The sequence below is a fragment of the Neospora caninum genome, chromosome X, assembly GCF_000208865.1.
Source record: "Neospora caninum Liverpool complete genome, chromosome X".
In the NCBI taxonomy this organism is placed as follows: domain Eukaryota; phylum Apicomplexa; class Conoidasida; order Eucoccidiorida; family Sarcocystidae; genus Neospora; species Neospora caninum.
In genome coordinates, this window is record NC_018396.1 from 3,049,473 (window position 1) to 3,066,667 (window position 17,195).

Consider the following 17,195-nt stretch of genomic DNA (forward strand, 5'->3'; position numbering starts at 1 on the left):
AACAGAAATGTGCACACAAAAGGGTAGACATGCGTAGACCTACGCCAGACGAGGCGCATCGAGATACAAAGGGGGGAGAAGAGCGGAAGAACGAAAAGCGAAGGCGAGAAGCGATCGAAACGCAGAGAGAGGACAAGAGACATGTCTTGTCCCGGACAGAGATAACAGGGCGAGACACGTCCTTCTCTCCTCCCTTTTGTGCGCGTGGTTTCCTTTCTGCTCTGACGCCCTCGCTGCCGGCAGCCTCTCGTATCTTTCTCCCATGCCTCGCTAAAGAATGCCAGGTCGCATTCTGTTCTCCGTTTTCGCGGTTGAAGAAAAGAGACGACGTCCCTTGTGCAACAGAGACGAAGAGATTAGCCACGCTAACAAAAATAGACAGGCGATCGCGCCGCCCATTTCTGTTGAAGCCCCCGTGCCGTCTCCCCTTCGTTTCGGCCGTTTCCCCCGCAACAAGATGAGGATTTTCTTCTCGCCGCCGCAAAGGGGATGCTCCTCTCCACGAGCTTCGTTATCCCTCTTCGCTCTTCCTCTCTTTTCCCCTCGCTTTGTTTCCTCCTCGTTTCCTCTCGAAGGCTCCGTCTTTCTCTCCTGCGAAGCGGCCGTGCTTCTGCCTTCCGTGTTGCTCGACTCTTTCAGAAGAACGCCTCTACACATTCTCGCTTAGCATGTACTGAACGGGAACTCCACTCGTCAAGCTGGGAGAAAACGCACACAAACACAAAAAAACTAAGCCGACCCAGGCAGGTGTAGATACACGTGCGTCTCAGGAGGCCGAAAGGGACCTATGCAGGCACTGTACGTACACCCCACATTCTCGCCATCACGCAAACATCACATGCGCGCACTTCTGCCTCTCTATATCGACAGGGTTCTGCACCCTGGGGCGCAACACGTGAAATTTTGCAGCAGACTCGAAAAACGTTTACATCCGAACCGCCTGGATTCCAAAACGCCTCTGCACAGATAAGCATATGCATATGTACATACACACTAGTATATATACTTATGTATACTTACAGATATATATATATATATATATATCACTGAAGAAGGATTTTGATTTGAGCGGGCTCGAAACTCTTTGGCCACGCAGCTGGAGAGACAAACGGCTCTTACCATCGAATGTAATGATATATAAAATCTCCCATGACGATCAGCTGCATCACTTGCATTCCGATAACCCAGTGACCCACATAGGACTTGAGCTGTGTGCAGAAGGAAAAAAGAAAGGAGAGAAAGGCGGAAGGTGGGAGGGGAGACAGCGTCGCGAAGGCCTGAGAACCGCCACTGCGCACCTCCGGGAGACGTGGTTTGCTTATAACGAACAAGGAGGAGACACAGGGGGGCGACACGCGAGAGACAGCATGCGTTTTCTCCGACTGAAGGGGAGAAAGAAAAGACGCGGAGACGAGGACAGAGAAAAGCAACCAGGAGGAAGCGCGTGGAAAGAGCAAATCCAGTAGAGAATCGCGAGGGAGTAGCAAAGGTCGCCAAAGAGAAAGTAGGGAGAAGAGAGAAAGCAGAAAAGGGGAGAAAGCAGAAAAGCGGAGAAAGGAGGAAAAGGAAAACGAGAGGATAACAGAACACGACATTGTTTTCGCGAGACAGAGAACACGAAACCTACCGTATTCTGAGGGCCGTTAAGTTCGGAATACGACGACACCCAGAAGACGAAAGAGAAAACCTGAGGAAAAAAAGGGAATGACGCCGGCAAATGAGCAAGAAAGGAACTAGACATAACTAACACAGAAAAGCCGAAGCACGGCTACTGAGGAAAGAAAACGATTCGTCGCAAATCGTTCACGCTCCAGCTATCATGGCCTATCGTGTCACGCAAAAACCAAAACCGGAAACAATTGCACACAAGTCCATCTTTCGAAACAAGTAGGCACATGTGCCGGCCTTCCATCCAAGGAAAACGTCATCGATATATATTTATATATGTATATATCTTTTTTATATATACTATATAGATATATTTTTATAAAAAATGCATGCAGATGTGCAGTACGTATATTTTTATCTTTGAATATCGAGCCGTACGCATATATATATATATATAATCAACAGGTATATGACATAACCATCTACGTGTGTTGGCGGTCGTGACAATTGAAGTTGTGGCGATTGGAAAGCCCGGAAAGATTGTTTTTCGAGGAAAACGAAATGTCTCCTGAGAGCCTCACCTGAGAGAGAGCCTGAGCAGCAAGGAAGTGGGTGGTGAAAGGCTCGACTTTGCCCTAAAAAGCGCAATTTTGACAGGGAACAGAATTCACAAACGAACCTCGCGCATACAAATGGAAAAAAGTAGCGGTGGCTTCAGAAACGATCACGGAAGCGACGGAGTCTTCGAGGAGATGGTTGAAGGGTTAGGTTTACCAGAAACAGCAAGAAGAGAAGAAAGGGAAAAAAACGAAACACAGATTCCTGGGACACGAGAAGGAACGAGAGGGGAGAGCGAGAAACCAGGCTCCCCCAGCAAAAAAAGACTTTCAGGAACAGGCAGAAGAAAGAGAAGAAAGGCCAGTCCACGAAGAGAGAAGAAGCACGCGAAACAGAAGAGGAAAAAGGGAGAAAGACAAAGAAAACTGCGTGACGCACCAACAAAGAGACCCATCGGTGTACCGCTGAAAGACCCAAGAAGAGAAAGAGAAGCAAAACGACGCGGTTTGGGACCAGGTGCTGACCAATCGCACAGAATCTCTAAAATAACACTGAGGAAGAAGCTGGAAGACTATTTCGGTAAAAATACCTGTTTTTGAAACATAAACAGCTGCGGCAGAACGGCGACCGCCTCCAGATACAGCGCGAAGGTCCACGCGAACTGAAAAAGAAAAACCGAAAACCGCCAAACACCACAGAGGTGAACAAACACTGGTCTAGATCAACATCAGGCTGTCTACATATACACACACACACGTATACACATTGACACCCGAAACCCTTTATACATACAGATATGTATATATATACATACACATATACACGTGAATCTATCTATCTATCTATCTATCTATCTATCTATCTATCTATCTATATATATATATATATATATATATATATATGCACAAAAAACACGCTGGTAAAAACGCGACAAAAACCCGCACAAACAGAGATCACATCTCTCACATGACCTTTCCAGCCCTTCCCGATCATATATATTTATATATATAAACCGCCATCTCCCAAACATGCTTGTTCGGGTATTCTTTTCGCGCTTTGGTCCTTTTTTCTCGCTTGCGTTTTCTTTCTTACGTCGGCAGGCATGAACGCGTTGAGTGAAGGGTGGAAGAGAAGAGCGAGGACAGCGGCGGGGACGATGAGGAAGAGGTGGTTGAGTGTATCTCCACTCGAGTCATACGTGTTTGCGTATCGACTGCGACACAGGTACACTGTGGTACCCGCGAGAAGGAAGGAGAGAGCCTCGACAGTTTGATACAACCAGTCTCCGCTTCGATCGTAGGGCAGATATCTGTGGCGGCGAGAACAGACAGCGGACGAAGAAAATGGACAACCAAGGCAGAAAAGAAGAGAGAGGAAAGAGTGGAAAAAGAAGCGCGAATGCAGCCCTGTGAGGGGGGGAATCGCAGTACGAAGACAGCTGCAGCTGAGAAGATCGGGTTGAAGAAAAACCAGCATGTGGAAAAATGCAGAGAGATACACGGGAAGAAAAAATTGAAAACCCAAGAGATGCAGGGAAGTGCAAAGAGTGAGGCATCAGGAGCGGTCGTGCAAAGATCGGCAAAGACACAGAGACGCGTGCACGCGTCAGGCTCTCCTGTGGCCTTACCCTTCAAAGGGGATGATTGAGCAGAGACGCGCAAAGATGAGGACGACGTAACACTCAATCATCTTCAGGGAAACGCCTGCCACGCTCTTGTTTGCCTCGATCTTGAGAACAACCATGAGGAAGGAAAACATGGAAATCAGAGAACTGAGCGTCATCAGGAAACTGAAGTCTCCGTCGCTGAACAGGTGGTACACGATTAGCACCACGACGACGAAGCCTGTCCACGCCTGCATGCACTCACAGAACACACAAAAGAGCGCGCGTCACAGCACCTTGGCAGAGAGGCGCGCAGCAAAACATGTGCATGCGGAGATGAACGAGCACGAACCGGACACTCTACAGCTTGCGTACACGCACGCGAACGCCCTTGCATGCGCAGCTTTGCATAAACACAGAGAAGCGTCTACCTTCATCTATGTACATGGATCGGATAAAGCGCACAAAACTGTCGGACGTAGACACACAAATACGAACACCTACTCCTACATATATGCATAATGCCGGCGTGGAGATCAATCTGTTCAAACATACACACCTAGCTATACAGGCTGAACGCTTGCAAGTTTACCTATACATGTCAAATACATATACATATATAGACATACATGTTATATATATATATATATATATACATACATACATACATACATACATACATACACGTGTAGGCACGTATAGGAATATATATACAGAATATATGTATGTATACGTATCGAGAGTGGTACAAGATTACCTGGAGAGACCCTCGGTGGGTTGAGAGCCAGAGGCCGAGTTTTTCCCGGTCGCGCATGACGCGGCAGAAGTCTTTGAGAGTGAAGCCGAGACCAGACGTCACCGGATACGTCGACGACACCGACGGCGCAGGCGTCGTAGGCTCCATCCCTAAACAAAAAAAGACAATCTCATGCCTGCAGATTCATATATATACGTAGGCACGCAGATATCCACACACCGATATAGTGACATATACGCATCCGCCCACAGACATATATATAAATATATGTATAAATGTGTATATGTGAGTAAGAATAGATACGTATGTTTGGATACGGGATATGAAGGAACCAGGACCGAAGAGAGAGGAGAGGTGAATTGGTAGCTGGACGCGCAGTCTCCATCAGGATGCATTGTAAACATGATCGGCAGAGAGCCGTGGTTCACAGAGAGATCCTACACAGACGCATAGGCAATGACGATATGCATCGAGGGACCAAGCGGAGCGCGGCACGTCGAGAAATACGCGCCGAAAGAGACGCGACCAGAACAAAGTATGCACATATGTATATGACGCATGTGTAGATGTCCAGACGCCACGCTTCGTGGTGCCGTCGTTTCCTGTTGTTCGATTCTCACTGCCTCCCCCCTCGTATCCCGAAAAACCATTTCTTGGCCCAAGTAGGGGCTTACCGCCAGAGAAGCCCGACTGGGGACCTGCCGATCGGGCGTATGTTTGCGTCATGCCTGCCACGTGCGCATGCGCAGGATCGCCGCCGTACATGCCTTGTGTAGCAGGAAAGCCTGAACTGACTTGGTCGCCAGGAGCGAAGTTGCCGCGATACCCGAGCATTCCGGTGGACGCTGCGCCGGGGCCTGCGTACATACCCCCGGGAGGCGCGTTGTAGGTGTAGCCGGCGTTTGGCTGCATTTTCCGGCCTTGAAGAGAAGGAGACGAAAACTGAGAACGGACGATCGACGTGGCCGCCGCAGGGGTTTCAGCAAGGGGACGAACGCGGAAACAGCGCGCTGCAACGGAGCGGAAGAACGCATGCAGAGGGACACACAAAGTGACCAGAAGAAAGGATCAGGGATTGAGGACTGAGAAAAGGATGTAAGGGCAAGGCAGGAAAACACAAGTTCCCCCCTCCTGCGATTCCCGCGCTGTTCAGTGGGGCCAGGGAAGCAGCCGGAAGACTGCAGCGGCACACCGGGGTGCGGATTCGCGGAAAACGCAGGTCTCCGTTGGCGAAGTGGCGGGAGCGGAAAACGCAGGTCTCCGTTGGCGAAGTTGCGGGAGCGGAAAACGCAAAGGTGGAAACCCGACAGCGGCGAGATGCACCCCGCACTCGCCGGGAGCTTAAATATGTGAATACAGTGGCGTGGACAGGTGTATTTTTGCTGGCGAGTCTTGCTTTTGACTGGTGCCTCGCCAACTCCCACGCGGTACAAAAAACTGGATCCCCCGGTGGAGGAAGACGTGTTTTATTCGTGCACGTGACGGAAAAGCCACACGCAGATTCTGGTGTATGTACACCGCGTCCTGAACGTGGCAGCTTCGTCTGAGCTGGACTGGTGGCTGCTCCGTTCGTGCGAACGAGGAGGAGACTGCGAAAAGGTTCCGCGGAGGTTCGTTTCTCCAAAAGGAAGCTCTCCTCTCTGGGTGTGTGTCAACCTCAGAGAGAGAAAACGATCCGGAGGAGATGAGAGCCCGGTTGACGAAGCACTGGCCAGAAACTGCAGCCCTCCCCTACACAGACAGAGGTGTATGTACACCTCGCGTTTCCTCGAATCCGGGCCTCGAAACGGGGATCGGCCGCCTACCCGCTAGGAGATCTGGGTTTGTTTGGAGAAGTTTGGCGAGCAGACAAGTCGTTGAAGGTGTTTCTCTGCTGGACGAGGAGTGGCGAAAACGGAGACGCCTAACACCGACGCGCGTGCCTCAGAGGGGCGGGAGGTCGCTGGTTTCCGGGCGTTTTCGACAGCTGTATCGTCCAGAAAAAGCGTTCCGTCGACTGAAGACTCCCGACGGTGGACGCGAGGACACAGGACGAGTTTGTCTAATTTCCTACGCCTTCGTTTCTGGGACCGCCACCTGTGCCCGCGCTGAAAAAGACCCCGTGCCGCCGACCAAAAACAAGCGCAGTCGCCACTGCAGATGCCTCATGGACATCGGCCCAAATGCAAGTCGTGAGAATTCCTCAGACGGAGAAGGGCGATTGAAACGTGGTTCTCAAGGATCTTGTGTTTCCCGCGGAAAGCCCGACAAACCCTGGCACAGAACCTCACAACGGACAGAAACGGCTGTGCTGTTTCTCACGCTTTTTGCGAGGACACACGCCCGTGGAGGGGAGCGGGTGCGATGCGCGGACTGGTGTCGCGAAGACCGGAACCGAAAACCAAAGAGGTAAGACTTTTTGGATTCGTTCACGAGCGTTTCCACACTCTAGCATCCAGAAAGGCTTAGAAGAAGGCTGAGAAAAAGAAAGGTCGGTCTGCTGTGTCCACGAATCTACGCGCATGTCAGTGCAACACCATTCACACGGGGCTCTGTGCAAACCGCCCACCGCGTTCTCCGCCTTGGGCGCTGGCCTTTGCGAGAAATCCAGCTGTGCCGTTTGAGATTTATGCGCGACAAAAAGACTCCTTTCCGCTGTCAGGCTTCTTTCCGTTTAGCCGACCTTTCCGGAGGCACCGCGAACAGCGTCTCTCGCGACTCTCGCAATTATCTCTCTCGAATACTGTTGCGGCGCGAACGAGAGACTGTCCCAAGTTTGTCGTCAGCCACTCGGCTTATACGCCGGGCATCGTGTCTTCTTAGAAACAGACTAGCAGACAGAAACATCTAGAAGACATGCGTTCTTTGTCGTATCCGCCAATGATAAAAAATGCAGGTATCACCTCTTTCCAACAGGGTACATCTCAGACGCGCACAGAGTCAGCGACGGAGCGAGGGAAGAAAGGCAGAAAAATTTGTGCGTGTTCTACGGAGGACACAGTCCACGAAGTTACCAGTTCGGGATCTTGTAATATCATTAGCTTCTGAAGCTTCACGTTTCTTCTAGACATGGAAAAAACATCAGTCCAGGAACGTGGAAACCCTCATCCGGGTCAGCGAAACCGGCTGGCACACTGGGGTCAGCGAAACCGGCTGGCACACTGGGGTCAGCGAAACCGGCTGGCACACTGGGGTCAGCGAAACCGGCTGGCACACTGGGGTCAGATCTGCCTCTGAGTTGTTCTCTCTACCCTTCCTTTGCGGAGACTTCCTCGTCTGAGGCAATCTTTCTTTTCTTCACAGCCGCGGAGGATTTTGCGTGGTCTTAGAGAGGAGACAGGGCGGTGTCTTATCGACGTCACCTATAGGGGTGCGTAGGAACGTGTTCCAGTTCAGCTGGACAGGTTGCCGCCGAGAAAACTGTGCGAAGATGAACAAAACCTGCTGCAATCTACGCAAAGCAAGCGCTACAGAGACGTTTACATACATTTTTATGTAGTTGCATGCACCAGAAATAGCCGAAAATAGAAGGACAGACGCGTAGAAAGATGTGAATATCTTCCTGCGAACTCATGCCTCCGTATGCGTATTGATGAATATATATATATATATATATATATATATATATATGTACTAATTACTTTGAAGGGAGAGAAGAACGGTTTTTGCCTCTATTTGTGCGTCCTGTTTGGTGTATCGGGACTTGTGACCATCTGTATCTTTGCTTTTTTCGTGGCAAACCGAGAAACAGTTCAACACTAACAAACGAAAGCGAACAGACAACCTGCTTCCACGCACCAACGGATATATATATATATATATATGCAGGAACGCACATACATAAATTTTTGTATATCCATGCATATCATCCGGTGCAGAGATGTAGAGAGACTCACGCGGTGCATGCATCCATTTGTGTTCAATGCCCGGGGGAGATGCCAAGGAGAGCAAAGAGGAATCGGTCGTCAGAACAAACAGGGCGGACCCTTCTTTTCGAAGCACTGACATCGGGCGCTTGCCGACAAGAGGAAGAGTGCCTGCCTCCGCTTTTAGAAAAGAGGAACTCTCTGGTCTTGCACATCTCTGCCAAAGGCTCCGGCCAACGAATAGCCCATCTCACAAAAGTCGCATACAGACAGAAATATCGGGGAACACAGACATATCAAATATGGACAAAACCGCATGCGGCGCATGAAGTCATTAATCTCACAAAATGCAGGTATATATACGCTGCGTCGATGTTCGTCCAGGATTCAATAGTGTTTGCGGATTTACGGGAAAGCATTTGCGGTTTAAAGAGTCGCCGGCAGCAGGCAGTTCCCTGCCAAAAGCTTTCCCTTCTCTCTCAAGAGAAGAATCGTTAACGGCAATACACTTCCTAGCTGGGGGTATGTCCCGGGCCCTCGTCCACTAGCTCTCGAGCGTCGCCGAAGGAGATGTTCTCCAGGAAGAACGGATGCCAGTTTATGTTTTCTAGCCAGTCTTTCCACCTGCAAACAGGGGATCGGAGGACGCGAAACGGCATGCGAAGGGAATGAATGAGAAGGCGACGGGGACTCCACACGATCCCCAAAAGCAAGAAAACAGAAACACGAGAGTCAAGAGACACACTGGCGCGCATCCTATAGGCGACTCCTGCCCCAGGAGCCCGCTTAGGTGCACAAATCCAGCGCGCCTTTCGTCTTTTTGAGAAAGACAGTCGCGAGAGCTGTGAAAGCACGTCGATAAGACGATTTGCAGAGAAAAGGCAGCACAGGCATCCCCGCCAAGAATGGAAAAGGGTGAGGACCGGCAAAGCGGCACGCTCCGGTGTACGTACACCCCCGGGCGGCAGGCGGTACGACTCGAGCCGAGCCCTGAGACGTTCCCTTCGACGAATCTTCGATTCACGGGAAAAGAACACGGGTTTCACTTTCAACTAGCAAACGCGCAGAGGCGTTCTCCTCGTTTCTACCATAACCCCGCTCTTTGCTCTCTCTCGTCCTCACCCCCCCAAGTTTCAACAAAACTCGACTCTCTGCCCACACAGCGTGCTACGCTCCCTTCCCTCCGCGAACTGCCAGCTTCCGTCGCCCTCTGGTCTCTTTTTCGTCACCACACGAAAAAGAACTCACAACGGAACCGGCATGGAAACGCACGCTGTCCCCGCTTTCGTCTCTCGTTTTTGCCGCCGTTTTCCGCTTTTTCTTACACTGGAGTACTGAAGGAGTGCGCAATCCGAGGGAAAATTGCGCTCGTTTGGAAGGCACCAATTTCGTCCTGGAGAGACTCGACCTCAATCAGGGGCAACTCCGGCGGCGCAGCTCGCGTGCGGTTATAGGTGTCATAAACCGGCTAAAACACGGACAGAAACGAACGCACAAAATGGCAAAAGAGAGTGGAGAAAACTCGACAGAGATCGCGCAGAGGGACGGCAGCAGGAGCGAAACAAAGACTCGGGGGAGGCGAAAACAACCTTTTAAAGAAAGGCGAAGGCGAAACAGCAATTTTGTTCACTTGACAAGGAGGGTCGAACAGCCAGAAACCATCAATATAAAGTACGTGCGAAAGTAAGCCTACGTCAAAAACGTTATCGTTTAAAAAGTCCAGATATAGATACAGACCCACTCCGATGCATGCATGTGCTCACACGCTGATGCATCTACACACCTGCTTGCGGCCCTCCATACATACACACTTATACTTGCATTTATATATATATATATATATATATATTGGCACGTGTGTATGAAGAGCAAGCGTGACTTGATGAAAAAAGGAGACAAATGAGAGGGTTTCCTACGGAGAGAAGAAGCAATCCCTCAGCGGGAGCGGTGTGAATGAAGACGTGCTTGCGATTGGGCCGCAGAGCTTCTGTTAGACTCGTCACTGTCGCGGTACCGCGGCAGACTTCCACGGCGATTCCTGAGGGGCGACAGAGGCGGGGGCACATGGGACGAAGAAATGCTGTAATCTCGGTTTTTAACTGCGGTCACCCCTGCTCTCCAAAGCGTTAGCACCACTCCTGAGGCTTTTGATGTACACGTCAGAAGCATCCGGGGGATTCTTGCTGTTTCACGCAGAGAAAAGACGGCCAGCGAGAGGGAAGAGAGCGCGCCGGTAACTCACCAACCATCTTCCGTATCTGATTAAAGAGGAAAGACTGGCCCTCCAACTCAATCACAATGATATCTTCAGAAACTCCGTCCATCTGCGTCGTCGACACCTGAAAAGAAACCCAACGGACAGATGCACAGGGAGATGCATGTAACTCTTCCCCGTCTGCGCTTTCTCCTTCCCCGTCGTGTCTTCTCCATCACCTTTTTCTCGTTGTCTCCCTCTCTCTTCTTCGATGTTGCTCTTCTCTCTCTCGAACGCCGCTGGCTGCAAAGAGCGAAGCCCCCACACCGGAGCACTGGAAGACGTGGAGACAGTCGAGCGAAGAAGCAACGCGCACGCTGACCGAGGTTTTGTGGATGTGCCGTTTGAAGGCAGCCGGCGAGGTGTCCTTGTTCTTCCCGCCCTTGGTGAAATTCTGGAAGGCGTGCGTCCCCTCGAAGACCTTGAAGACTGCCCGCAGTTTCTCCTGAGAGAGGCGACAACGCAGCAGGATTGTGCGCGCGACAGAGATGGCAGAACGGCCAGGGGAACTCGAGAACGCTCCCGAAGGTTTCCATCCCCTCTCAGAACTCCGACGCGGCTCGGCTCACCAAAAGTGGTTAAGAAAAAAAACGCGATCCCTGGCGTGACGGCGCCGCGAGTGAGCTGGCATTCTGGCGAGGACGGGACGCCTCAAAGGCGCACTGCTACTTTTCGCGAACGCTCAGCCCACACAGGAAGAATCCCCTGGGGAAAAGGAACGAAGACGCAAAAGACGGTGAAGAAGCGATGGGAAAAGACAAAAAACCGACCCTCGGCTCTCAAAAGGGTTTGCCTACCACGAGTTCCGCTGTCGAAAGAGGTGTCGCTACACTGCGGTCGTCATTTTCGAACGCGCTCCGGTGTACGTACACCCCATCCTGGAGCGCGAGACTGGAGATGACAGGCGGGGGCCCGCCCAACAGTCGTTCGCCCAAGAGGAATCTTCCCTCGGCCTTCACGGCTTCTGCCGCGCGCAACATCTCGCTCGAGACGGTCAGCAGCTTCTTCGCTTCCCCTGACGAGGGTGGAGATGCAGCCGGCAGCGCACCGCGGCAAGCTGTGTCCTCGCCCTCTTGAGAAAACCTCGTCCCCTCGTCCTGGTCCTGGTTCCCGTTCCTCGCTGCGTCATCGCTATCTGGGGCTTCAGAGTTTCCGTCTCGTGCGGGAAGCGGCATTGCACCGTTCTCGCCTCCCTGCGCAACATCCGACTTCCCTTCTCCCATGGGCGTCGCCAGAGCGGCTTTCAGCTGGCGTTTCGCTTCGGCGGAGAGAGGCCGGACTGATGGGAGAGCCGCCGGAATCAGCGGATTCGCTTCCACATTCCCACGGCGCCCAGATTCGGTTGCGTCGTCCTCTCGGCTCTTCGCGGCCTTTCTTGCGTCCACGCGTTCTCTTCCTGTCTCTCGCTCGCGTCCGCGCTTTCTCTCACACGGACCACATCTGTCAGACGAGGAACCACACGAAGACAAGGCACACGCCGCAGAGATAGACCCCCGGACTTGGTACGCGTTGAAGAGCTTGCGGAGGTCTCGGCGAACTGCGACAGGTTGAAGCAGCCAGGCGGGGAGGAGAAAGGCATAGCGACGCCGCGAACAAGAGATCCTGACAAAAACAGGACACCGAGGAAAGAGAGACGCTCGCCGCCTCCGGAGACAAAGGAAAAAGAGCGGGACGGCGAGCCGAAGAAGAACCGCAACAATCGAGCAAGGCTCACCGCGACAGAAAAGGCAGCGAAAGCAAAGAACGGAAAGCAGAGAGAGAGAGGGGAGCAAACTGTCTCTGTCTCCGTGTGTGCACGAAGCGCCGCCTGTGACGCAGTCCGCGCCTCTCCGATTCCGCGTGGCTGCTGTTTTCCCTCTACAGAAGAAACCGCTCTTCCCGGTAGAATGCCAGCACCAATTCATCAAGATTCACATAATATCGAAAACACATACACACTTGGTAGATAGATTAGCTACACAAGATACTTCGACTGAAATGATAATATATTTAGAATGGAGGTGGAAAATACGAAGAGAATCTATATACAGTATGTATGAAACATATATAGAATATATTTAGAACACGCATAGAGTTTATATATATATATATATATATATATATATATACATGGACACGGTGCATGCAGATATGCTCTGATGTTTGTGGATCAATTCCGCGTGCTTTCCACAGAATACCTACGTTTGTCCATACACATTCACATATACATCTGCGTCTTCATACGCTGTTCTCCGACGCCTTACGTGTCAATATGCATAGTTATATATATATATATATATATATATATGCACATAGATAAGCATGTAAAAGAGGGATTGCGTTTATATTTGTTGGTGTTTGTTGAACCGGACCGTGTACCTGGCGTCGAAATTTTTCGTGACTCTGCGGACGGCGAAGCAGCGGATATCTGGGGGGAGGACTGCGTTCAATCGCGCGAGGAACGCCGCCTCTCTCTCCCTTTGCCACGCGAGGAGTTCTCTCTTTTCGCCCGTCTCTTCGTCCGCGCACTCTGGCGAATCTGCGAGAGGACACTGACGAGATGCCACAGAGACAGGCAGATCCCCTTCCGTTTCCCGTTGTGCTCCACCTGGTTCCTCTCCTCGTTCTTCATCTCCTTGTTCTTCCTCTCCGTGTTCATCGTTCCTCTCTCCCTCTTCTTCGTCCTCGTCCTCTGGAGTCTCGCCGTCGCCGCCTGCGAGTTTGTCGCGGCGAAAAGATACCAGGCCCAGACTGAGTTTCAGAGAGATGACGTTGCATGCGGCGTGGACGCCGCGGTCTGTACGAGCTGCGCGCGACCATTGCAGCTTCTGCAGGCAGCCGAGGTGACTGGGGGCGATGCCTCCCGCCGCCAGCAGCGACTCCTCCAGCACGCCTTCGACCGTGCGAAGCGGAACCGCATCCATCGTCTCCAGAGCAGAAGAAGGAAGGCCAGGCGAAGGAAGAAAAGAAGAAGGAAGAGAAGAAGACGGAAGGCTGGACGAAGGAAGAGAAGAAGGAGGAGGGGAAGGAGGAGGGGAAGGAGGAGAAGCAGGGGCATTCGAAGCCGCAGAAGGAAGGATCCGTTGGGCATTCTCTGTGTGCGGAGAGGCCGCTTCCTGTTCGGCTTCTGTTTGGTTCTCTGCGTCTTCGTCGTCGAGAGGAGAGGACGAGACGCACGTGGATGCCGCCAGCTGCTGGTGCTTAGCGAGGAGTGCGTCGAGAGGCTGCATTTGCTTCTGGAGCCCGTGAAAGCCTTCGCCATTGTACCTGAAGAAGGCGGCAGGAGAAAACGCGACAAATCAGAAAACACGAAGAAAGGGGGGGGAGGCGTCGCACAGGGGATCTTGCGAGTCTGCGCAAGAGGCCAGGACAAAGTAAAAAGTGGAGAGAAAACGGAGGCAGACAGCAACTGGAGAGCCTCACTCCCGCCCCAATAAAACAGGGATAGAGGCGCCAAGCACGAGAGAGCTTCTCGGTTTCGTGCATCTTTGCTCCCTTCGTGTTTGCTGTGACATGCGGTCTCTCGGTTCGCCGGTTTCTCTTTTCCGTTCTCTCACAACTTCAACGTTCCACGCCCGCTTCGACGCGGCATTCTCGCTTCCGCCTTGCGTCAGTAGCTACTTGCAGACACTCTCGCGAAATACTCCTCCCTGGCGACGGTGTGTGTCACATCCCTCTCTCGTAGTTTTTGGGGTCTTGTAAAAGTCGTGGGAAAGTGTTTTCTACTTCCCTCTCTGCTCGTTCCTCCCTTTCTCGCCACCCACGTCTCGCTCCCACTTCTCTGTCCTGATTTCCCCGTCCTCTTCTCTAGATGGACCACGGGATGTTTCCCTTCCTCCCATCCCAGGCTCGACGCGCTCTGCCGTTCCCGCGGGGACTCACCCAAAGAGCAGGGCGTATTTCTTTTTCGGCACTTTCGGCGCCCCCGAGCGATCTCCGGTTCTCGCCGAGTCCTTCGCTTGAGTTTCCCGCCCGGCCTCGCCGCTCCGCTGCGCCTTCAGCTGGCCTTGAAGCATGAGAATTTCAGAGTGTTTTTCCAGGCGCTCCTTCCGGCGTTCTTTGAGAAAGCGAACACGCGCGTTCCTGACCCTCTTAAACTGCGGCTTCTTCTTCGCTCGACCTGCAGATGGAGGAGGAGACGCAGGAGGAGATGCAGAAGGCGAATGAGACCCAGGCGGAGACACCCCAGTGGAAGGAGACACGCCGGTGGAAGGAGCGGGTGGGGGGGGAGGAGCGACTGCTCTGTTGGAAGTTTCTCCGCAACAGAGGTGCTTGGCAGGTTCTTTTTCGCAGGCAGAAGACGATGAACCGCGCTCCCCGTCTTGAGGTTCACTCGACTGTGACGACAGATGAGATGTACGTACACCCGAGGGGGCGGGCGCGGCGGACGCGGAATCGTCGCCGAAAAGCGGGTTGGACTCTCCCATTTTTGCAGAGAAAGACAAGGACGAAAAGGCAGAAGAGGCAAGTTGGAAACGGGAAGCAAACGAACTATCGATAAACGTGTATTAATGTGGATAGGGAAGCATAGGCACAGACATACATATGCGTCTCCGCATGCAGCGAGACTCCAGTACGAAGGAGAGACGGGATTCCAAGGTTGGAGGAAAACGGATGAGGCGACGAGGGCGATGCCGCGAGACAAGAGGGACGGAGAAAAAAGAAAAGAATGAAAATGCCTCCTCTTTCGTAAAAGCGCTCCGGGTCTCTCTGAGACATCGAGAGTTTTTCTGAGTCCTCGACCTCTCTCAGAGGCAGACACGAGGGGACGACGAGAGGGAAAAGAGAGACAAAGAGAGCAGAAGGAAAGACAAAAAGGTATAAAAACGGAGGAAGAAAGACAGGCCCTGGCGAGGGGAAGTCGAGAAAGGATGGAAGGATTCAAAGAGGGAAACAGGCGAGAAAAAGACAACGCGTAACAAAAGGAAATTCCTTCCTTTGCGTTGTCAAACGCGCATGCTCCTGCAGCTGAAAACGCGATTCCGGTATTTTAACTGTCATTTCCCTCTCCCTTCACCTTGCGATCTAGAGGCTCGGAACAGTTTCGTGTGCCTCGGATTTATTTTTCGACGAAAAACGTGACGTTTCAGGCGGACAATTTCTCTCAAAATGACACCAGACCACGTGGGACGAGTCTCCGCGGTGCATGCGCATGCAACGTAATTTGAGTCGCGCTCCATAGAGTGATTCAGTCAGGCAACGGATCTGTCTCCGCAATCTCATCCGTGTACTGTATATCCATGTGCATAGACTCATCAACTGTATTATGAAGCACATATCTAGCGAGGCACATGCATTTTCTTTTTCAATTCAGGGACACGGTTGACGAAGAAAAATGTTCTTGTATATCGGCCCACAGAATACATAGCGATTTGCCAGTACGGACTGCTGTGTACAACGCATTTTGTAGGTATTCGCAGCGGTCATGAACACGCGCACGCATACATAAACATGCTTCTTTATATAGGCATTAATAGACGCGGCTTCGTGTGCATGCATGCATCACCGGCTGGTGGGCAGATTGATGCATATATGTGCCCATATATCTGGCAAATGGTAAGGACGGAGAATTGTCTCGACGTTTTAGTGAGTTGAAATTGAAGTACCACGCTTATTTTGCAGCGAGAAGGAACACAAGCGAGAAAGAGACAGTTTCGGTGCGCACTGTCCGTTCCCCGCCGCTCCCCCAAAAAGAGGCATCCTTCCGCGCAAAGGCCTGATGCCTTCCGGCGCTGCCGAGACGAAACGCCGCTTTCTCTGCGATTCGCTCCTCAGTGCGTCTACCCAGAAAGGCTGTTTGAAGAAGGGAACACTTCGTCAATCTCCCCCCTCGTTTCTTTCTAAAGACCTCGCTTTCTCCCTCTACATACATAACAGAAATACGTGATTGAGGGAGATACACCGAGGGGCGGCGCATCTACACAGGTTCTCGGAGACTGGTTGTTTGTGCTCCTTTTTGAAGAACAGATATGAGTTGGAACGCACGCATCGGGATGCAGATTCACGGCCGTCCGTCGATGTAGTATCTGGAGAAAGCCGATTTTTCTATCGAGAGTCCTCGGTTAAACGTGGGTTTTGTGTTTGGCAGCGCCGCTGTGGTCCCAGGGCAGGGACAGACGAACGGGAGGCGAAGGAGAGCGGGAGACGAAGGAGAGCGGGAAAAACGCGAGAGCCGTCGACTGAGCAATCCTCAGAGCGGTAGGAGAGACGGAGAAAGAGACGCTCTCGACGAGCTACCCGTGGCTACGTGCCTCTCCACATACACATCTGCCCACGGGTATATAAAGGCCTATCGACGGAGATACAGATACACTGAAATCTACAGCGATACGCATGAGCATCTCCCTGCATCTGAATACTTCCGCAGATACCGGCAGGCTACCGCACGCCCATATCCGCCTTCGCCTCTGTGGCCGAGCTGTGTCGTTCGTGTCTTAGTTGTTTCTTCACAAGTGCATAGACACTGCGACCGGTTTTCCCGCTGCGATCTGCCGTCGCTTCCGCTGAAGGATAACAGACGAAAATCAGTGTAACTCTCCAACGCGTCTCTCCAGAGCCTCTTTCTGCCCCCCCCCCCCCCCCCCGCAACAG

The 17,195-nt window shown here is 52.1% G+C and overlaps 2 protein-coding genes across 2 annotated transcripts; both read right to left on the reverse strand.

The window, feature by feature from the left end:
- Nucleotides 1–649: 649 nt before the first annotated feature.
- NCLIV_048350 (ER lumen protein retaining receptor, related) lies at nucleotides 650–5,438 on the reverse strand (the record flags this gene model as incomplete). The annotated part of the gene is made up of 9 exons (XM_003884387.1): nucleotides 650–698; nucleotides 1,120–1,208; nucleotides 1,628–1,687; nucleotides 2,190–2,243; nucleotides 2,756–2,827; nucleotides 3,259–3,475; nucleotides 3,794–4,020; nucleotides 4,527–4,675; nucleotides 5,201–5,438. The coding sequence occupies 9 exons, from the start codon at nucleotides 5,436–5,438 to the stop codon at nucleotides 650–652; spliced, it is 1,155 nt and encodes a 384-aa protein (XP_003884436.1).
- Nucleotides 5,439–9,828: 4,390 nt separating this feature from the next.
- NCLIV_048360 (Pseudouridylate synthase, related) lies at nucleotides 9,829–15,031 on the reverse strand (the record flags this gene model as incomplete). Its single annotated transcript, XM_003884388.1, has 6 exons — nucleotides 9,829–9,839; nucleotides 10,614–10,710; nucleotides 10,948–11,070; nucleotides 11,423–12,227; nucleotides 12,984–13,871; nucleotides 14,487–15,031. 6 exons carry the CDS (start codon nucleotides 15,029–15,031, stop codon nucleotides 9,829–9,831), a joined length of 2,469 nt encoding a protein of 822 aa, XP_003884437.1.
- Between the last annotated feature and the right edge of the window lie 2,164 nt (nucleotides 15,032–17,195).